The following is a 24,527-nucleotide window of genomic DNA, read 5'->3' on the forward strand; positions in this document are numbered from 1 at the left end:
GTGCTCATACAAACCCTAATGCTTGGATCTAGGTTTCTCTATTGTACATGCAAGTTATCCAAGGCTATAAACCCTAATTCTAGCATATGGGAATCAATATTAATATATAATTAGGTTTAAGATATTACCTTGATTGTTATGTAGCAATAACAATCCCAAATATCCTTGAATTGACTTTGGAAGGCTTAGAGTCACAAGTGACACTCCTCTAATGGCTCCTCTAATGGCTCACAAACACCATAAGCAAGAGGATGAAGAGGAGAGAGGATGGAGGTTGCCCAAAACGTGTTCTAACCCTAGAAAATAAGTTCCCCCACGTTTTTGAGCCTTAAGGGTTATATATATAGTGAGGCTATTAGGGTTATCTAACAAGGAAACCCTAATTTGGTTGCTTAAGCCCTAAGCAACCCATGGACTCATTTAATCAAGCCCTTGGACGATTTCCTTATGGGTTTCCCATTAGAATTCGTCCACCCCTTGATTCAAGACAATCCATGGCCCAAATTGTAATTATCTTATAATTACAATTCCAGTCCCTTAAGTTTAATTAATCTCTTTTAGTCACAAAACTAATTACCAATTAATTATTGACTAATATTAATTAAAAAATATGATTTCTCCTTTAATATATTATTCCCATAATATATTAATAAATCATATTTAATCCTTTATCTCCATAATTCATCCTATCAAGTTGCTTTGGTGAAGGCAACCCAAAAGGACCATGCACCATCGGGTCAAGTACATACCAAAATAGTTATGGACTTAGACACTAATCCAACATTACTATCATGCACACATCCCCTATAGGGATAGGGATCAAATCGATCAGGTAAGACACCCCGAAAAGCACAAGAGCAGGAAAAAGCGGGCAAGGAGTTCACTAAGAAGGTACCTACTATAAATACAATCATAAGAATAAAAATAAATATCTCGAAAAAATAATAAATGGAAACATACCAGTAACGACGTATGGCACCGCCTTGGCCTCCTTTGTCGCGAGCTGGAAAGCATGACCTCGAGCCCTCGAGGGCTCCGCCCTTTCTTGGCGTCTATCTGTGATTCCCAAAGTAGTCGGGGATGGAGCCAACACCAGTCTTGCAACAATCAAGGGACAGTTAGCCTTCACATATCCAACTTGATCACAGTGATATTGAATCCTGGTGCTCGGTATTGGGACCCACTGACGACAATCCCTAGCTATATTGCCCTCCACACCACATTTTGTGGCACCTAGAAGAATATTAACAAACACTCGTATGAACCTTGCCTCACTTGCTACAAGTACGATCCCTCACCACCAGATCGTGAATCAGCGGGGTTGAACCGCTTCGCTACAGCCTGTAATTGAATTGGATCCTGCCTTTGCTCCCTCGTCCGAGTTTCAATCTCAATCTCCTGTCTACATGTTGTATTCTGAAGCTTGGAGAGGGTATTGTAACGAAAGGTAGACACAAATTGTCGAATATCAGTCTTGAGCATGCTCAAGTATTGTGTCATCTGGGCCTGCTCTCTACCAGCATAATCAGGACAAAAAAGTTCCCCTCAGTAAACATCTCAGTGTGTTTATGATTATGTTAGGTACCTTCGTAGTGAATTCCCTGCCTGTTCTTGTGCTTTTTAACTCGAGTGTGATTCGGCCTTTTGTGTCTCAGTCCTTCAGTGGGTGTTTTGATATGTCTCTTGGAGAGTTGGAGTGTCTAGTTGATAATTTACTTTATTTCTGATTCTGAGATCTAAATTTTGTTTATTAAATACCAGTTTATGTTTTGTTTACTTCACTTTTCATATACTAATAGTCTTTATTATTATTATTATTATTATTATTATTATTATTATTATTATTATTATATATATATATATATATATATATATATATATATATATATATATATATATATATATATAGGGCTACCTATAGGGCAAGGTTATAATGTGGATGAACAACTATTGTACGGATGTGCGGACAATGCTATTCTATGAGAATTACTAAGATAATAAGTTGTTTAGTAATGTGAATACATTCAACCTCACACAACTATGGTCATTTTAATGTATTCTCACTAATTCTTATTAATTTTTGTTCTCACGTATCATTTTTCACTCATTCTCATTGTTACAGAATACGACTCAATAAACATTCTGATAACATTCTGACAGAATGAGAATAATAATAATAATAATAATAAGTGTATAATAACCTTATAGACGATTTAATTAGTAAGAATGTGTGATAATGACGAAAGTTATATAAGATTGAACATATTTATATTATGAAACAACGTATTTTCTTTGTCATTGTCACAGAATAGCATTGTCCACGCGTCCGCACAATAGATGTCAATCCACATTTGAACATATATATATATATATATATATATATATATATATATATATATATATATATATATATATATATATATAGTTTAGTGATTTTCTCAATGCTCAATATAAAATACTTCTTTTGGGGGAAAATTTTATTCTAATAAATTTATCATTTCCTTCCTCGAACGTATTTGGCATTTTATTGGTAGGATTTAAGCTTTGTTCTTCATTAGTAATTTGTCAATATTGCATACTTTTTAGCACTTTGTTCTTTAGTAATTTCTTTTTTATGATAAATTTATTTTTGGTTGTTCTAGAAAAATGTAAAAGTAATTTTGGCTTAGATATAAAGTCTCGCTTATGAGATTATTTATATAAAAATGTTTGTTTATTTTTTCTTTTAGTAATTCCATTGGGGCATAATATTTTTTCACACGGAGCATAGAAAATCTATAGAAACTTCTTGTTATAAACATAGGAAATAAATGGTATTTGTAACGGTAATAATGCATTCGCGTAATCGCATTGGGCTTGCTACAAATAGAAACTTCTTTTAATTTCCTAAATAATTAATATAGTTAATAGCACTGTTATAAAAATCCTAGGTACCGATTAATCTTCAATTAATTCTTAGACGCTATTCAACCAATTAGAATTAATCCTTAGACGCTATTCAACCAATTAGAAGACCCTTAGAAATTAAGCTCTGCATACATAATGAGTGAAACATTATAAAACGATGAAATTTTAATATTTTAAATAAGTTTTATCTCTATGGAAACTATTCGAGGCATGATTAGTGTTGTATTAATCATATTAACCTATTCTGTTATCATATTAGTGGTATTTACAAACTTCGATATGATATTAGTCATATTTATTTTTTTAAATTCAACAAATTAGCAATTAATGGTACTCAATTAATCCCCCGATTAATCTCCGCCTAGCTGATTAATCTCTTGACCCCAGTCCACCGACTAGCTAACGTCGAACGTTTTTTACAACCTTGGTTAATACTAATACAAAATAAATAAATAAAGGTGAAAAGCATTGATCAAGAAATAATATTTTCTTGAATAAAACTCATGCAACATGTTGTAAATACTTTGAATACCATATTTGTTTTAGCTAAAAAAAATTATTTTTACTCATTAGACCTGATTAGCATATCATAAAGGCCAACACACAAAACTTATGACAGGTCAAAATTCACAAACCATAGATTTTTATTAAATATATCCACTAATTTAAAAATGGAGTTATTATATATACATACTAATTTAGAAGTACAAGATAAACAGTTCTTTGCTTCTATTGGCTGAATTTTTTTTTTTAATTTTCTTTTTGTCTATTGTGTCTTCTTCAATACAGTGGTTTCCACGTGCTTTGATGGCCAATACGTGTCTCTTCTTTCTTTCTTCTTTTATTGTCGGCTCTTCCCCACCGCCTCTAATCTCGATTTCCACAAATCTCCCACCGCCTGCCGCCTCAAATCTATCGCCTCGCATAATAAGAACATCAAGAACGTTTATCGATTATCTTCATCAATACATATCCTTCTTTTGGTACTAAAATAATCATTGTTTAAGTTGTGGATCCCGTTCTACCAGGTTCTCCATTGTTACGTGTTTCCCATCGGCTTCTTCCAGAAAAGCACCACCGCCTACCATCTGGGTTTTACCCAATTTCAATCTCCTCTAGCCAGTCCATCGCTTTCTTCGCCACCATGACACTCAATCACATCCTCCGCCAACACTGGTAACTGTAAGTTCTCTTCTTTTACCATCTTCTTTTCTAAATCTACTCCACTTGGACCTCCCGTTATTCACTGCTCCCAGGTTCGATAATATGCGATGAAGATCAACAGAGGATAAGTAGTAGTTCTGGAAAAAAGGAGGCAGCGAACGTATAACATCGAATAGCTTTCAAGAATTTCAAAGTAATTTCTTTGATTTCTTCCCTTTTTTTGTTTCTTTTCATGTTCTTGCTGTATTTTCGGTCAAATAGTTTTGCTTCTAGCTACAGTATCGAAACCGATGGAAAGTGGATAAGTGAAATATGTGTAATATCGATTGCAAAAGAAGTCGATTTTTTCGTTGGCGAGTCCGCCTCCACTACAGCAGACGCCGACAACTCTGCCTCTCCCAAACTCAACTAAAACTTTAATGCGATGTTTATCAGCTCTTAAGCTTCATACTTCCAGTTCCATCTGGACCAACACCCTTCAAATGATAGGTTATGCCTTTTCACTTTCGAGGTCCCATAAAATCACGTAATTAGCCTTTGTTGTGTGTTTTCAATAATCCCAATAATTCCCTTTTTTTATCTGTTCGCTCTGCACATTTTTCCGTATAGGTATGTGTACATAGATCATATGGGCAACGTTTGTTGTTGCTAGAACAATGCGAATCGAATACCCATTTCTTTTTGCCCTGGATTGTAATTTATCCTATCTATCTTCTTCTTGATCAGAAATGTGCGTCCTGAATTGTATACAATGTTGAAGTTTGGTCATCATATATCTTTGGATAATATTTCATTCTTAGTTGACTGAACCTGGATTTACAGTTTTTTTTTTTTGTTGCAATTTTCTTATATTTTTAACCTATAACTGAAGAATTTGATTTACCAATCATATTCTCAATGGACTCTATAAATCAAATTGTCAAATTTATCATTATAATATTGTACATATACCTTTAATTTTGTCTTAGAATTTGTATATTAGATAAATGGGCGTGAAGCAAACGCATGGTTATATGTTCATTTTTTGGGTATCATTTAGATTGCATATTATTTCATTTGTCTTTCCATCTTCTCCCGCTCTAACTACAATAATATACTTATAGAGATGTATATATGGTTTGATTTCTTATCCATTTTAGCTTGATTTGGATGTCAATCTTCAGCTCACTCATATGTTCGATTCTGAAACACACAGGCAAAACATGAGGGTGTTCATTACCTCACCCCTAATACACACAAAATCAAGTATACATTTATAGGGGTAAATCTGTCCAAAATTTAGGTGACGCGTCCATTAGTTGTGTGATGCATCTTTAAGTTGGGACAGTTAAATATGTTCACCATTGATGGTTTTATTTGATTACTTTATTTTATCTTTTTTCCATTTCTTCACGGTACATTCTTTTAATTGCTTTGAGAATACATTTCTTTCATCTATAGTAATGATTATGTGATGAATATCACAACTTTGTCATTCTGGTTAATCATATATGTGCATGCACCTTTTTCATTCTTCTCTTCTTATAGGTCTATTTTTAAAGTTTGGCAAAGTGGATAGATTTCCCCCTGAACATTAAAGAGGTCAATAAATATCCCCACGAGCTTTAGGCTGATTGGCTCCCTTTTTAAGAAGAAAGAGTCTATTTTTTTGGGTATTTGAGGCCTGAAAACTTTACTCACACATGCCTATCAGGCATGTTGGCACAATACAAATATACAATCAGGCTATTCATTATCTTGACATCAAATTTTAATAACAAATACATACATATGGTTTATTTTTTTAGTATTTGTTGTTTTTCATGTACACTTAAGATATTTTGTATTAGTATTGGATATAATGATCACCAAGACTCTTAGGGTTCTATTTGTATTGAGAAATTGATGTTTCATGATCGCTTTGAAGATGCTTTACGCTTTGAAGATGCTTTACACTGATCAATAATGACAAAGTCGTTAAACGAAGCTTCTTAATTTTTCGTTTATATTTAACTCGATTGACCTCCAACCAAAACTGTTAAAGCAAAAAAACCTGGAAATTTTTTTACTTCATCGAGAATACACTCCTATAAACTATAATCAATCATCATCACATGGGTCCCTTTCATTCAATTTTCACAAACTTTACATCAAAATGTGCGTAATCTTAGTGGAAAGATAATTTCAGTTATGGATTGATGTATTAAATGTTAACTTTGCTATTTAACTTCTACAAAGGAAGTAGAGAAGATTACATCAAAGTTGGTGTTCCCCTATATGAAGCAGCCATTAAAGGCGATTGGAAAACTACTGAAGCGATTCTTGATAAAGATCTAAAACCGGTACGCTTTAGCATCACTAAAAATCATGAAACCGCCCTTCATATTGCAGCATCAGCAAAATGAACAAAACAGTTGCAAGAGTTTGTGGAAAATTTAGTGAATAAGATGGATGAAAAGGACTTAGAAATTCAAAAAAACAGTTCCAATACTGCCCTTTGTTTAACTGCTACAGCTGGAAATGTTGAAATGGTTACGATTATGGTGAATAAGAACAAGAGGTTGCTTTCAATCCATAGTACTCAAGCAATGATGCCTCTTTATATGGCTGCTTTATTTGGTCAACATGACATGATGAAGTATCTCTATGATAATTTTAAAAACTTGAGTGATGATGGTTGGACTCCTCAGAATCGTGTTGTTGGATGGAGAAAGAAAGACCAAAAAAATGGCTGTAGCAGGAGATTAGGGTAATTTTTTGTTTTAAAAGTTAGTTTTGTATTCATTATTTGAAATCATTTGTTAAATTTAATATCTAGAGATATTAATTAAAGATAAACGGGAGAGAATCTTTCAAAATGTAGCCTGAATGTTTGTAAAGTTTATGCTTAACATTCTTGGAGTAGTTATACAATTTGCAACCTTTGTAAACCATCTATTAGGAATTGTCACTATTTGGGTTCTGAATCTACTGATTTTATCCGTATGTTTCTCAGTGGTTTTTTTCGTAACCAATCCCGCAATGCGGGACTCTTCCCTAGTTAAAGCTAGAGCTTGGAATGGCTTCATGCATTAAGCTTCGGTACCCATCCAGCAATCACATATTCTTTAGCAGCTTTGGTTTTCTCAAACGACTCCAAAGCAAACAAAGACTGCATAAAATAAATCATAAGTTTTTATGCACATGATTTTAAATAAATAAACAACTAAAAATAATCATATTTATGTGAAATCTTTTGACACTCAAAAGTTTGTCAATACAATGACTTAATGGTTTATGCATTGGTTATACTTTTATATTTGAAAGAGACAACATATGTTTAAAATAAACAACCTCTCTTATACATATTCTTAAGAGTATATCTGAATTTTGTAAAAAAAAATGTAACAATACCTTTGTGTAGTTATGCACATGAATCAAACTTTCAGGGATAGTCCAGTTCTTGAAATGAGGAAGAGCCACCACAAGTTGGTAAAGAATTGGTGCCAAACTCAAATCAACGGCTGTGATCTTTTCTCCATTCACATAAGGTCCCTATATTTAATATGTTCAGCTTACAACTTACACATCATTCTAACAAAATAAAAATTGTAATAGAAAAACAAACAATCATCTAATTTTTTATTTAAAAATCTTACATGATTCTTGAGGTGTTCTTCCAATGCCTCCAATTCATCAAGCAAAGCTTGCTCTGTTCCATCATTACTATCCTCGCTCTTTAAAAATGTCACAAAATTTGAGAAAATCTCTGATCCCCTAAAAGTTCACATGACAACTATAATTGATTGAATTATATAATAGACAATAGTCAATTTGACTTTTGTAGTTGTACACGATGATTATGATTAATTGACAAATTCATCAAAGGTCAATTTGACTAGAGAAATTCAACTGAACAACTATAGTCAAGGACTCAAGGTACAAGTAATAAATAATTAAGTATCTTTATAATAAATAATTAAGTGTCTTTATAATAAAATACTGCAAGCGTCACAATATAAACAAGTACTTGACTTCAACAATCAACAACATGGAGAATTGAAAGAAGAATAAAAAAGACTTCATTGTTTTATATATTATTAATTTATGACCAAACGAAAATATTAATAAATAATAAATTGTACGTCAATCAAATCAATTTATATGTAATCCATTTATTATCTTTATCAATTTAGGTTGGTTGATAATGATATAGAAAGGGATATCCATTTAACTGATTTGTCTGCATTCAGCAATCCGATTTTGCTTTTCTGTTGATCAGATACACTAAGGACGAATTGGTCGAAGTCTAACTTTTCCCTCTACACACACAATTCACAGATTATAAAACTATAGATACAAAAACCAAGGTGTTTAGGGAAGGTTCAGGGAACTTCTCTTCAATCAGACCCACAATAACCAAGGTGTTTGAGAGAGAGAGAGAGAGAGAGAGAGAGAGAGAGAGAGAGAGAGGAGAGAGAGAGAGAGAGAGAGAGAGAGAGAGAGAGAGAGAGAGAGAGAGAGAGAGAGAGAGAGAGAGTACACAGAGGCGAGTTCAGGTGGAGAAGAAAGTGAAGGTTCAGGGAACTTCTCTTCAATCAGACCCACAATAACATCAGAATCAGAAATCCATTTGTCATCGAATTTTATCAACGGAACTTTCCCATTTGGATTCACTTCAAGAAACCTACATGAACCCACAAAAAAAATCATCTATTAAAACCCTACAATCAAAAAGGCGACATTTTTCTTGGGTAAATTCAAGATTCTTAAGAGAATCAACATCACCATTCGGGTTTGCTGTCCAGATTAATAAGAAGGATTGTGTAGGTGACCTTCTTCTCTTCCAGTGTCAAAAGAACCTTTTGACAAAATGGACCTAAATTCATACCAAAAAAAAAACCCACAAAAAGATCAAGAAATCTTGCTAAAATAAAATCTCTAGGAATCATGAGAGAGAGAGAGAGAGAGAATGAATTACAGTCTCCAAGAATATCAGGAGCACCGACAGCAGCTTTGCAACAGACCTCAATCGCCATTAGAATTGAAACTTATAATTTGCTGCTTGTTCTATCGAATTGGGTGAGTTGTGTGGATATTTATGCAGGACTTGGAGCGCATACTGTCGTTGATTGTCGACAGAACCCAATGAAGGGAAGGATGTTTCATATGCTCCGTAGCGAAACGGAACAATTGAAAGATTCACGTTTAACAAACCAAAAGGCATGATCGAAAAGTTAAAGAAAGAAAACGGATACCCACCCTATCTAGTTTCTAGAACAAGCAAATGACTGTTAAACAGACACTGTGTTTGTTCATGGATTTAAGTATTCTGGTGAAGACGTTTCGTAAAATGTTTTTAAGGATGTTCAAACATCAAAAGGAAACTACTAAAATATGATATATTTTCTAGAAGATAATCGTGATGCCAATGGTAGATGTAGGGTGCAACTAAATCAAGCCATTTCGCCGGATACTCATGACCAACTTGAAAATTACTCGAGCTCGTGCTACTCAAGTATATGATCGAGTCGAGCTTGAGTATTGAAATATACACCTCGTGAGCTTAAGAGCTAGTTATATTTATAATTTTACCCTTTATTTTAGACAAACCTATAAAAATGTCTTTATGGTATATGTATTTTTGGGGTTTTAGTCCAAACCACGATTTTTTTTGGATTAGTGGTCCTTTTGAGGTAATTTCGTTGCCTTTTTTGTCCCTCAGTAAACTAAAATGACTGTAATACCCTTATGATTTTTTTTAAAGAAAATACTTAATTAACTTGGGCCTCTCTCTCTCTCTCTCTCTCTCTCTCTCTCTCTCTCTCTCTCTCTCTCTCTCTCTCTCTCTCTCTCTCTCTCTCTCTCTCTCCTATACGTTATTCTCCTGCGCCATCACCCACTGTTGAACTCTAAATTGAGAAGATGAACTCCAAATTCTTCCCCACTGACTATCGATTTTCCAGTGACATCCTTTATTTCTTTGATTCCATTAACCCCCAAACCTATAAATGATATAATACATGCATACGAAATCGATTTTTCGGAAATCAATTGTTCTTGAAGACCCATAAGCCTTCTTTCAGATTCAGAAATTGATTTCTAGTTCCAAAAGCAACCCCAGACATCCGGTTTTTCTTGAAGAGCAAACATAAAATTGATTGTTTGTATGCGTGTGTGTTTGACTTGAAGAGCAAACATAAAATCGATTTTTCAGAAACCGATTGTTCTTGAAGACCCATAAGCCTTTGATCTAGGAATTTTCAGAAAAACGCATCCAAACACCCCCCCTTGTCATCATTAAATTGATCATCCAAACATCTTTTAAAACTGGATAAAAGAACTCACGATTCCATATCCAAAATCAATCAACAAAGGTTCCAGATCCAAAAAAAAAAAAATACTCATTAAAGTGCACAAATCGAAGTATCTACGAAATGCTTACATGCATCTCCACATCCAACCTGGTAAACCTCATATAGTATCCTAAAGAGGTGTAAAACATACCTAGTAAAGTGATATTGAGTTGGGAACAAAATTCAAATCAAACTATGGAGTTTGGGAACAAAATCATAATTGAAATCTGAAGTTTGGGTTACAGTGGAGAAATACGAAAGGGAAAGGAACAAAATCAAAATATAAAGTTGAGATCGTCGTCGGAAGTGTGGATGGAACTTCCATCGTGTCATCGTCCCCTGGATTTGTAAGAATTTGGGTTATAGGGGAGGAAGACGTATACAAAGGGTTGGGTTTGGTCATCGTTGATTGTATATTGTGATTCAAATGGGAAAAAAATGGTGAATCTTGAACCCTCGCTTCATTTTTTACATCTGAACTCTTCAAAGATGTAAGGCTACTATGGTTCATCTATGGAATTTTGTGTGTGAGAGATCTTTTTGTGTTTGAAGTTGCAGATACGGATTAGTTCTAGTATACTTTTGTTCCTGATTGTTTGTAGTTCTTGCATAAATAAAAAGTCATACGAGAGAGAGAAGTTGGGTCCTCTTTTTATTTATCAATTAGTAAAATAGATAATTATATATATTAAATTAAGAAAATAAAAGAAACATGAAAAATAAATACATGAGGGGCATTACAGTCAATCAGTTTACCGAGAGACCAAATATGCATCGAAACTAGGCCAAAATGACTATCAATCCAAAAAATTCGAGGTTTAGACCAAACCTCAGAAAATGCATAACACATGGACCATTTTTGCAATTTTGTCTTTATTTTATTCATATTTTATATAATCGGACCGAGTCGAATCGAACTCACGAGCTTAATCGTATTTCTATTTCAATTTAATGTAATTTTATCTTTTTAATAATTAATCGAGTCAACTTAAGCCGAGCTCGAAAGTGACAATTACTTTATCAAGATCGAGCCCGATTTGAAATTGAGGCTTGAGTCGAGATCGTGTTGAATTTCAAGCCCAAGTTTTTCAGTCGGGTCAAGTTTCAAGCTCGATTACACCCTAGGTAGTTGTATCTCCAATCTTTAGGGCGGCATGATGATAACTCAACGTTGTGGCGTCATCGGTTGGGTCATATGAGCGAGAAGGGAATGTCGATTTTCAGTAAACAAGGATAACTTGGTGGAGATGTAATTAGTAATATAAAGTTTTATGAAACTTGTATCAAAGAAAAGCAACATACGGTGAAGTTCAGGTATAGTTAACAAACAACCACTAAATAAATTCTTAAGTATGTTCACTCATGTTTATGGTGACCCTCATCGGTGAAATCACATAGTGGATACTCGTATTTTGTGATGCTCATTAATGACTTCTCAAAAAAAAAAAAGGATTTGGCTGTATTTTTTTAAAATGAAAAAACAAGGTGTTTGGGTGGTTAAAGGAGTGAAGAATGTGTAAGAAAACGGGCATGAAAACAAGTCAAAACACTAAAAACGGATGATTGGTTAGAATTATGTAATGCACCATTTAACGAATTCTAAAAAAGGAAAGCATATTTAGGCACCGCACTGTACGATACACATTAAAACAAAAACTGTTTGTAGAAAGAATGAACCAACCATTAATACAACATGCAATATGTATGTATTTGTTCATTAGTAAAAGCAATTTTTAGGCTAAAGTAGTAAATATTGCTTGCTATTTGGTAATAGATCTCCATTCAGTTGTAATCGACTTAAAGACTCTTCAAAAGGTTTGTTCTTGTAAACCTTTTGATTATTCTTATCTATGTATATTTATTGTCATGTTAATGATGGTAAACTGAAACCGAGAACTAGGAAATGAATATGTTTAGGATAAGCAGTTGGAGTTAAAGTTATATCGATTATGGTGTGCAGAATAAGGAAAACTCTAAAAAAAATACTATTAATAGAGATGTTACCTTTTATGGATCTACTATATCTTATCAAATATGAGAGAATACGAGTCTTTAAAGAAAAAAAAATGATTGTGGTGATATGTAGAAGGTAGATTAAAACAGACTCCTAACAGAGAATACAAGTCTTTAAAACAAACTCTTTTAAAGGCCCATGGCAAGTGCATTTAGTATAAAGCTTGAGCAACTGGATGTAGAAACATCATTCTTTCATGGTAATCTAGAAGAGGATATTTATGTCTCATCCCCAAGGGTTTCTTGACTACAAGGAAGATCATGTATATTTGTTGAAGAAATCTATTTATGTTTTGAAACAATGTCCAAGTCAATGATATAAAGGGTTTGATTTATTTATGATATCTCATTGTTATGTTTGAATCCGGTTGGATAATTGCGTCTAATCAAAGAAATTTTTTTATGATTTCGATATTTGTTGTGATAGATAACATGTTAATTGCAACCAAGAATATGGTTGAATTTAATGCCTTGACACTTTATTGAAATGAGAGCTCCATATGAAGGACTTGGGTGCAACAAAGAAGATATCAAGTAAGGAGATCTAGAGGGAAAGGAAAGTAAGTAGGTTATACAATGCAGGCCGACTTGTACTCGTTTAGCAGCAACTTTAAACTCGACTATACCAATTATAAATAAATAGAAAATTTACATGACCAAGAGTTCTGTATTCGAGTGTTGTTGGAAGTCTCATGTATGTTATGGTTTGTACTAGACTTGACCTGCATCACACCGATAGTATTAAGTAGGTTTATGAGTAGTTTGGAAAATGAGCAATCAAGCATATCATGTGATACTTGGAAGGACCAATAAATATTTGTTTGGTTCATGGTTTTGGTACATATAGTGATGGTTTGGTTGTCTATGCAGACTCGGATCATGGTGATGACTTTGTGAAGAGACGATCACAAACGTTCTATATCTTTACCTTATCTTGATGACTAATTAGTTGGAAGGCAACATTACAACCCACAATTTCCTTATTCACAAGTAAGGCAAAGTACATGTCAATGACCGAAGGGATGAAGGAATGAATATGGCTACACGGTCCCATTCAGAGTCTTATGTTGAAGGTGGAGAGGCTCACTTTGTATTGTGACGGTGAAAGTGTGTTAAGTCTGACAAAGAATCCAATACATCAAGTATATCATGATAATACAAAGCATATTTACAGCTAAACTTTTCATCCGTGATGTTCTTGAAGAAGCTTGATTCTCTACTTGGAGAAAACTATTGAAGAGAACCCAAAAGATATGTTGACTAAGGTGTTACCTACAGATAAGTTCAAGCTATTCTTAATTTTGGTAAATGTTTGAAAAAGGTGAGCCATTCATGGCAGTGAAATGGTTCTTGAAGAAGTCTTAGAGTTAAGGTAGAATTGTTAGACATGTTACTTTGAATTGTATGGAAATTCAAATGGTTTTATGGCACAACCCAAGTCTGCTACATGTTCTTGTATTTAAAAAATCTTGTATATGCAGGCAGCACAATATGTACTCGAGTTATGGCTGCAAGATTCATGATGTAACATACGTAAGAGTAGTATTACATTGTGAATAAGATATCTCCATTTCCTACCCATGGATCGAAGTCATCAAACCACATCTTTGTGTCATCTCATTAATTTTTTGTATCTATTTATTTCCCTCTTCTTTTCTCTTTAACACCTTGCATGACAATATCTTTAAGGAAAAGACACTTCGAATTTCATTGAGATGTAACTATGGTTATTATAAAACTTGGTTTAATCTTCTCACCATTTAACCCGAGTTCCGACCCAACTTCTATTGTTTAATCAAAAGGCAACAGCAATACACAAAGACTCAGATTGGGGGTTGAATACCCTGCAACTTTTGTTTGTAGTTTCTTGTTGTAAACATAGAAAATATATTGCATTTGTAATGACAATGCAAAGCCAACTTGTGACAATACTTAAATAATGCATATGTGTAATCGCATTTGGCTTACTATCAAACATCTTCCAATTTCCTAAATAATTAATATATTTAATACTAATACAAAAATCTATTGACTAGGGTAACGATCTAATATTTATTTGAATAAAGCAACTCATGCAGCATTTTGTAAACACTTTGATATACTTTGAATACCATATTTGTTTTAGCTCAAAAGTTAAATTTTACTCATTAGACCCAATAGCATCACAAACCATAGGTTTTTATAAAATATATCCAGTAACATAAAGTGAAGAAATGGAGTTACTAAAGCTAGAGTTTGGAATGGCTTCATGGATTAACCTTTGGTGCCCATCCAGCAATCATATATTCTTTAGCAGCTTTGGTTTTCTCAAACGACTCCCGAGCAAACAAAGACTGCACCAAAAAAAAAACCATAAATTTTTATGCACAGAATTTTTAAAATAAAATAAATATATATAAAAACCTTTTGTGTATATCTGAATTTTGAAAAAAAAGTAACATACCTTTGTGTAGTTATGCACATGAGTCAAACTTTCAGGAACAGTCCACTTCTTGAAATGAGCAAGAGTCACCTCAAGGTGGTAAAGCTTTGGTGCCAAACTCAAATCAACGGCTGTGATCTTTTCTCCATTCACATAAGGTCCCTATATTTAATATGTTCAACTTACAACTTACTCATCATTCTAACAAAATAGAGATCGTAATAGAAAAACAAACAATCATCTTCTTTTTTTTATAAATCTTACATTATTCTTGAGGTGTTCTTCCAATGACTTCAATTCATCAAGCAAAGCTTGCTCTGTTCCATCATTGGCATCCTTGCTCTTTAAGAATGTCACAAACTTTGGGAATATCTTCGATCCCCTAAAAGTCCAAATAACAAGTCTATAAATGATGCAATTATTTAAAAGATTGAGCAATAGTCGGTTTGAGTTTTGTAGTTGTTTATGAGAATTATGATTATGGATTAAACGACAATATCATGAATGGTCAATTTGACTAGAGAAATTCAATGAGACAACTATAGTCAAGGTACAACTAATCTCAATGATGAAGTACCCTTATAATAAAATACTGCAAGGGTCACCTAATTAACAAGTACTTGACTTCAACATCATGGAGAATTGAAAAGAAAAGAAAAAAAGACTCCATTGCTTTATAAAGTATTATACTTATTTGACTGGTTTGTCTGTATTCAGCAATCCATATTTGGTTTTTTGTTGATCAAGTAAACTAAGGAAGAAATGATCTAACCTTTCCCTATACACAGTTTGCTAGAAGTATCTACACAATTATCGACAGATTATAAAAAGTACAGATACAAAAACATAGGTGTTTAGCATTTCCATTAGCGTTTGTTTTGCATTTTTGGACTAATATGTACACACAGAGAGAGAGATGGAGAGAATTACACAGAGGCGAGTTCAGGTGGAGGAGAAAGTGAAGGTTCAGGGAACTTCTCTTCAATCAGACCCACAATAACATCAGAATCAGAAATCCATTTGTCATCGAACTTTATCAACGGAACTTTCCCATCTGGGTTCACTTCAAGAAACCTAAAGAACCACAAAGAGATCATCTTTTAAAACCCCAAAAACTAATTAAAAAACTTCACAATTTCGTGCGAAATTTCAAGATTCTCTAGAATTATCATCACCATTCGGGTTTGCTCTCCAGATTAATAAGATGAGTTGTGTAGGTGAGTTTCTTCTCTTCCAGAGTCAAGAGAACCCTTTGGCAAAATGGACCTGAATTCAAACAAAAACCCCAAAAAGATCGAAGGTGAAATTTCAAGAGATGTGTATAAAGGGAATCATGTTGTACATAATAAACTGTGGGGAAGAGAGAATGAATTACAGTCTCCAAGAACATCAGGGGCACCGGTAGCAGCTTTGCAACAGATCTCAATCGCCATTAGAACTGAAACTTTTTGATTCGCTCAGAGAGACGATACTTTCTTCTAGTGAATTCTATGAATCAAGACGAAATTGTGTCCGTATTAATACAGCACTTGGAGCTCATACGTGTCACAACCTACAACCCGATGAAGGAATGTTTCACATGCTCCGTAGCGTAACGGAAGAAAGATTCATTTACCTTTTACATACCAAAAAGCCAAAACGGAAAAGAAAGAAAACGGATTCCCTATTTCTAGAATAGAACAGCGAGCAAACGATTCGTTTTTTACCGATTGTGTTAGTGGTCGGTCAATTAAATGGAATAACTCGTCTGAAATTAAAATGTACACACTTTGGCATCATTATGTTCGATTTTGAGGTGTGGTAACAAGTATCATTGATTATTTGATTAAAAAAAGACAAATATACTTCAAATTAAAATTTTATTTATTCTTAGATTTATTTATTTACTTTTATTTTTGTGATTTAAAAATATTTTACTATTTTAGATGTTTTATTTGAATATATTATTTGATGCTGTTTTTTTAACATTTTATTAAAATATTTTTAAAATTATTTTTATTTTAGATGATTTATAAAGTTATTCTAATTTTAGATGTTTTATATAATGATTCTTTTACGTTTTGCTTAAATAAACAAATTAAAATAATAAACCAGATAACTATAAATCGTCCAATATAAATTTAATGTTGTTTTCTTTATTTTTGTATTTTGTTTATATCATTCAATTATATGTTAGTGCTTGTGCTTTTGTTTTAAGAGGTTTATGGCTTTATGCATTTTTCTTTTACATCATTTGTTTACATGTCAGTTTATATATCAGTGCTTCTTCATTTATTGTCTAAATAATTATATTTTTCGTATAACTATTTCTGAAGGAAAAAATCAAAGTAAAACTATTCAATCTAATATATATATATATATATATATATATATATATATATATATATATATATATATATATATATATATACACACACACACACACGCGCGCGCACACACACACACTAGTTTATATCATGTGGGAATCATGGTTATAAAATTAATTAAACTTTTAAAATAAAAATTTATAATTATTAATCAGTTATTTTAAATAAGTCATTTTAAATATATTATTAATTAAGAGATATATCAAGTTTTTAAAATTATTATAACATTAAATTTAACATATAATTAGAAAATGTAAGTTTGAATCTTGAAATGAATTGTCTAATATATCTACATGACACATGACATAATATTAATGAGGAGTTGTATTAGAATGACACTTGACAAAGGATATTAAAACTATTCATTTATTTTATATATATATATATATATATATATATATATATATATATATATATATATATATATATATATATGATAATGATAAAGAAAATATGTTTCTTTGATAATATCAATACGTTCAATCTTACATAACTATTGTCATTAACAAACATTTTCGCTAATTAAATCGTCTATAAGGTTATTATACACATATTATTATTATTCTCATTTCTGTCAGAATGTTGTCAAAATGTTTTATTGAGTCGTATTCTGAAAATTAGTGAAAAACGATGTGTGAAAACAAAAAAAAAATAATTAACGAGAATGCATGAAAATGATGATATTTTTATAAGGTTGAACGTATTCACATTGTTAAACAACTTATTCTTTAGTAATTCTCATAGCATACGATAGATGTACAATAATTAGTTCGAATAAAATAACCTAAGCATATATATATATATATATATATATATATATATATATATATATATATATATATGTGTGTGTGTGTGTGTGTGTGTGTGTGTCATTAAAAGAAAAAAGAAAAAAAAAACAAACCTTAAATAATTTTATTGTAAGACTTATAGCTATCTGGGTTTTTGTTTTAATTTGTTAATTAAAAAAACGTCAAAAAAATCAGTATATAATTTAAAGGAACAAAACATAAAATAAAAAATAAAAAAAAATAAAAAATAAAAAAAACAACATTAAATAATATAGTCAAATAAAATGTCAAAAATATTAAAATATTTTTAAACCACAAAAACAAAGATAAATAACTTAAGAAATAAATAAATAATAATAATATGATTTTCTATAATTTAGATAATTCACTAAAAAATAAAAATAATTTTAAAAAATCTATATTAATTCTATTAAAATAAAGATAAAAAACAATATATATATATATATATATATATATATATATATATATATATATATATATATATATATATATATATATATATATATATGGCAGATCAATAAAAAATACATAAAGATTTGGAAACCTTAAAACCTAAAAAATCAATAGTAATACATAGAAAAAAAATACTTTAAAATATCTTTATTTTGACTTTATAGGGCTAAAATTCGTATGTTTTGAAACAAATTCGTTGGAAAAAAAAATGCAATTTTTTTATAAAATTATTTTTTTTTAATTTTTTTCAGCAATTTTATAAAAGAAGTAGCGATTTATATATATATATATATATATATATATATATATATATATATATATATATATATATATACACCTTAAAAAGCATTTACTAAACTTATCTTCAAATCGAATGGGTTAAATATAAAAAAGTCAAATAACATGATGATAAGATTTTGAATGGGTCAAAGTTTGACCAAGTGTTTATCATATCCAATTGAATCGGTAAATACTAAATCTTATCCGATCAACATTTATGAAAAAGTCAAATAAGATAATGATGATAATATTTTGAATGGGTCAAAGTTTGACCAAGTGTTCATCATATCCAATTGAATCGGTAAATACTAAATCTTATCCGGTCAATATTTATAAAAAAGTCAAATAAGATGATGATGATAAGATTTTGAATGGGTCAAAGTTTGACCAAATGTTCCTCATATCCAATTGAATCGGTAAATATTAAATCTTATCCGATCAACATTTATGAAAAAGCCAAATAAGATGATGATGATATGATTTTAAATGGGTCAAACTTTGACCAAGTGTTCCCCATATCCAATTAAATCGCTAAATACTGAATCTGTCAATAATAATGAAAAAGTCAAATAAGATGATGATAATATTTTGAATTGGTCAAAGTTTGACCAAGTGTTCTTCATATCCATTTGAATCGGTCTAATACGATGTACACGTTATAAAGCATTTCATATAAACTGGAAGATGCGCATTGATCTTGCATTCATCTATCATCAATGTTTTGCCATTGACCGCAAAACTTTAGTTCTCTCTCATGCTCACTACCTCCTCCTTTGGTTTTTTTTTCTATTAAAATCGAATAAGCCCAAAAATGTCTTACGTTTAATCCTAGCCCAGGTATAAGAAATTTCTATCTGTTCGGCATTTTGTTTAACAAATTTTTTATGTCATTTTGTTGATTCGCACCCGTCGCTTTGCGCGGGTAAACGGCTAGTATATATATATATATATATATATATATATATATATATATATATATATATATATATATATATATATATATATATATATATATATATATATATATATATCATATATACTTATAAAGCTATCATTTTTTCTTAAATCTCATGTATTTGAAACCCCCATTCTTTTTTCCTTTCACCATATTTATTTGAAAACTCCCATGACTTTTCAATTTCTTTATAATAATAATTATAATTTGGTAATTAGGTTAAATAAATATCAAATCTAAAGTATATTCATATTTAAACTAAATTTCAATATTAAAATAATATCTTTAATTCTACTTATAAAATTATGTTTTTTTAACTTTTAACATATTATACTTAATTTATTAGTTTTAATATATTGTTGGATGTAAACCATTATCATTTTAAAGGTATAATTTTTGAACAATTTGTATAAAATACTTAAATTATTAATTAAAATATAACATTATAGGCTCAACTTAAATATAAATTTTATTTAACTTAAACAACCCAAAGATTATTTTATAAATAGTTAAAAATGATAAATTGTAGTGTCTTTCTAATAATGATTGTAAATTGGTTAATAAGGTTAAATAAATATCAAACCTAAAGTGTAATCATAAATAGACTAAATTTCAATTTTAAAATAATATCTTTATTTCTATTTATAAAGTTATGTCTTTAAATTTTAACATATTATACTTAATTTATTAGATTTAAAATGTTATTGCATGTAAATCATTATCAGTTTAAAGCTGTAATTTTTGAACAGTTTGGACAAAATACTTAAATTGTTAATTTAAATATAACATTACAGTGTAACTTAAATATAAATTTCAGTTCTACTAAAAAAACCAAATAATATTTTGTAATTAATTAAAAGTGATAAATGCAAAAACTAAATTATAATATCAGTTTAACAACAATATTTTCTAAATATATTTATATAATCGTTAAAAAATTTCAAATAAGTAGCTTAAAATAACTTATAATAACAATAGTTAAAAATAACTCTATATAAATGATTATATTGTTACATTTAAAATCAAAAAATAAGGTTTGATGTTTTAAATAATTATAATGATAGAAATTAAAACATTAAGCAAATAAATTTTAAAAAATTAGTTAAAAATAACAACTATAAATAATATTAAACCATATATAATATTTAATTTTATTGATGTGTAACTCGCGAGTAGAAGTCATTCAAACGACTGGGATTATGACGTTATAATAGATTTATATATTATCATATAATTCAAAGTAATCAATATATTATATCAAATTAATATACGAATTATTATATCAAATTTAACAACAACGTTAATGTTATATTTTAAAATATATATATTTGTAAAGACTTCAACTATATAGATGTTTTTGCGCATTACAATGTCAACTCAAATATAAATTTCAGTTCTATTTAAAAAAACTAAAGAATATTTTGTAAATAGTTAAAAGTGATAAACGTAGTGATAAAAGCAAAAACTAGATTGTAATCTCAATTTAACTAAAATATTTCTTAAATATATTTTTATAATCGTTAAAAGTTTCCAAATAAGTAGCTTAAAATAACTTACAATAACAATAGTTAAAAACAATTCTATATAAATGATTATATTATTAACTTTAAAATAAAAAAAACAATGTTTGATGTTTTAAATAATTATAATGATAGAAATTAAAACGTTAAGCAAATAAATTTTAAAAAATTAATTAACAATAAAAACAACTATAAATAACATCAAATCATATATTATATTTAAATTTATTCATGTATAACTCGCGGGTAAAAGTCATTTAAACGATTGAGATTATGAAGATATAATAAATGTATATATTATCATATAATTCAAAATAATCAATATATTATATCAATTTAGTATATACAAATTATTATATCAAATTTAACAACAACGTTATTGTTATATTTAAAAAATCATATATTTGTAAAGACTTCAACTATATAGGTGTTTCTGCGCAACGCGCGGGCATTCGCCTAGTATATATATATATATATATATATATATATATATATATATATATATATATATATATATATATATATATATATATAGAGAGAGAGAGAGAGAGAGAGGGGGAGGGGTCAATTGAGAAAAAAAAGGTTGAGAATGGGGAATCATTCTCAGCCACTCATTTATTTTTGCCGCAAAAGCCTCCATCGTACCAACAGAAATGAGAAAGGAATAGACATGTGTTTTCCAACAAAACATGTTTCCTTAAACTATGCTAATCATTACCTTAATATATACAAAAACATAGTTTTTTGTTTTTTTTTTAATTTTTAAGAAGCTATTTTTATCGAAAAATGATTTTAAATATACCAAAATTCATGATTTTTTATTCTCTACAAATAGACATTCATATTGATATAATTTTAAGATAAAATAAAAAATTTATCTTTTTTATATTTTCAACTATCGTTATTCATAAGTGAATAAAAATGAATCAGGTTTTTACTACAGTACATTCGTTATTTATTTATGAATAAAAAACTATGATTAATTTTTTATTTTATTTTTTTTACAATTTAAGTATCATTCATATATGAATATAGCATATAATAAACATAGTATGTTCATATTTAAATATTAGACGATGCATTCACTTATGAATATTACATAGTATATTCACTTGTGAATATTAGATGGTATATTCACTTATGAATATTAGATAATATTTTCATATCTGAATATTACAGAGTATTACATGTTATATCACATGTGAATATTACATAGTATATTCATTTGTGAATATTAGATGATATATTCACTTATGAATATTACACAGTATATTCACATATGAATATTACACAGTATATTCACATATGAATATTATAATGTATTTTCACAAATACATATAATTTTTATATGTTATTCACATATGAATAACATACAGACTTTCCTGTCAAATGATCCAACCAAACACACCATACATTTCTATCCAAACAAGATTAAACAATAGCAAACAAACATCCATAAAATCATTGTCATCTGTTTTCTTTCCTGTCAAATGAAACAAACCAAACTCCCTTCGTTATCGTTGATTTCCAGTCAAACCCATTTCTCCATCTGTTCATGATGAACACACCAAACTTGATCAAATCCTTTTCCCCCATCTACTCACCCGTTGAACATCGATCACCCAAACACCCACCTAGCTGATTTACAATCAAACTAAAAGAAACGAGAAGAGGACCGTACCAATTGAAGCAGCAACTGCTAGGGGTGAGCATAATAACCGAAAAACCGAACCAAAACCAAATTAACCGATACAACCGAACCATAATAACCGAACCATTTTAAAAACCGTTGGTTCGGTTTCTAATTTTTGTTAACCAATAACGAACGGTTCGATTATGGTTTTATAGGTTAACCGAACCATTATTAACTGAACCGCTAACTTTATATTTTAATATAAAAAAATTATATATTATATATAAATTATAAAATAATATAGTAAAACTTATTTAAGACCCATTAAAATTCCAAAATATAATTAATTAATCCTCACTTATCAGGAGACGAACGAACAATCAAACCATCAAATGTTGATCATGCAGACACACGCAATCTTCCAATCATGCCAATAGTTAGATTATTCATTAATGTTGTAATTCATAATCGGCTAATTCTACACTTTGTAAACATTATTCACAATTAGTTTAATCTTCACACTCATAATCCTAAATGAATGATTCTCACACCGTTAATCATAATCAAAGATCGTTTTGACTTTATAGACCTATTCGAAGGATTTTTTGACTTAATCACATTGAATATATATGAGTGTTTGGAATTTTTTTTTTATCCAGATAACACATAATATAAATGTTTGGCTATTTTATTTTATAGTTTTTGATTTAATCGCATTGAACGTGTATGAATGTTTGACTTTATTTTAATGTTAATATTAATTATAAATATATGAAATTATTAATGTCAATTTTTTTTAAAAGTTTTATATTTTTATTGAATGTTTTTGATTTTTAATGTGACTATGTGTTATCACACTCTGAGTATCAAATGTACACATTCCTTTTTTTTATTACTATAAGCTAGGTTACAAACATTGGCGTCGAGGACTTTTTCGTATTCCGTTTTCATTTTTTATGTCAATATATTTTTGTCATTTATATTATTTTGAACATTATGGTTAACCAATATTAACCATTAACCAAAACCGTCAACCGACAAAAACCATTAACCATAACCAATATTAACCATACTCAATGGCTATCAAAATGCATTAACCAATCATAATGGTTATGGTTCGGTTTTGACCAATAACCTAACCAAACCGCCCCATACACACCCCTAGCAACTGCCCCATCGAGATCCTTCAGCACTTCCCGTCGATTACCACAGCCAAAAGCCACCATCTTCTAGACTATTTCCGTCGATTGGAACCTCGGTTTCCCTTTATCCCTTGGCTCGTTGACCCACTAACACCGATGCCATCTTCCCTCGCCTCCCTCTCTCTTCATTTCTCGCCGGCAGGAAGCAAATGAGAGGCAGCGGACGTCCGACCCAATCTCTTAGCAAAACCAAACCCTTGCTTCTGGCTTCTTTCCAATCGCAATCTCCTAGCAAAACCAAACACCTCCTCCTTTGGTCTAGCCAAAACCACGGAGACCATCTCGGTTTGCGAGTCGAGCGACGAACCTCCGTGCTTCTCCCCCTTAATCAGACAAAGACGAGCACCAGAGAATCTTCACCTTGGTCTCCTTTGCTGCCGACAACGGGAGGTGAACGAAGGGTTGCTGCAAATCTCGCTGTGTTCGTTTATCGATTCGCTTCTCGTTTTCCTCTCGCCATCATCTGCTTCGTATCCCCTTTACAGCTTTA

General features: G+C 30.5%; 2 protein-coding genes across 2 annotated transcripts; both read right to left on the reverse strand.

The window, feature by feature from the left end:
- Positions 1–6,921: 6,921 nt before the first annotated feature.
- LOC111888985 (glutathione S-transferase DHAR2) lies at positions 6,922–9,301 on the reverse strand. The gene is made up of 6 exons (XM_023885117.3): positions 9,011–9,301; positions 8,818–8,908; positions 8,573–8,716; positions 7,689–7,806; positions 7,444–7,584; positions 6,922–7,201 (listed from the first exon to the last, which is right to left on the reverse strand). The coding sequence occupies exons 1-6, from the start codon at positions 9,066–9,068 to the stop codon at positions 7,115–7,117; spliced, it is 639 nt and encodes a 212-aa protein (XP_023740885.1). The 5' UTR covers positions 9,069–9,301; the 3' UTR covers positions 6,922–7,114.
- A 5,212-nt stretch (positions 9,302–14,513) lies between these two features.
- On the reverse strand, positions 14,514–16,460 carry LOC111888975 (glutathione S-transferase DHAR2). The gene is made up of 6 exons (XM_023885107.3): positions 16,196–16,460; positions 15,996–16,086; positions 15,751–15,894; positions 15,085–15,202; positions 14,842–14,982; positions 14,514–14,731 (listed from the first exon to the last, which is right to left on the reverse strand). The coding sequence occupies exons 1-6, from the start codon at positions 16,251–16,253 to the stop codon at positions 14,645–14,647; spliced, it is 639 nt and encodes a 212-aa protein (XP_023740875.1). The 5' UTR covers positions 16,254–16,460; the 3' UTR covers positions 14,514–14,644.
- Positions 16,461–24,527: the final 8,067 nt, after the last annotated feature.

Source organism: Lactuca sativa, chromosome 8, assembly GCF_002870075.4.
Source record: "Lactuca sativa cultivar Salinas chromosome 8, Lsat_Salinas_v11, whole genome shotgun sequence".
In the NCBI taxonomy this organism is placed as follows: domain Eukaryota; kingdom Viridiplantae; phylum Streptophyta; class Magnoliopsida; order Asterales; family Asteraceae; genus Lactuca; species Lactuca sativa.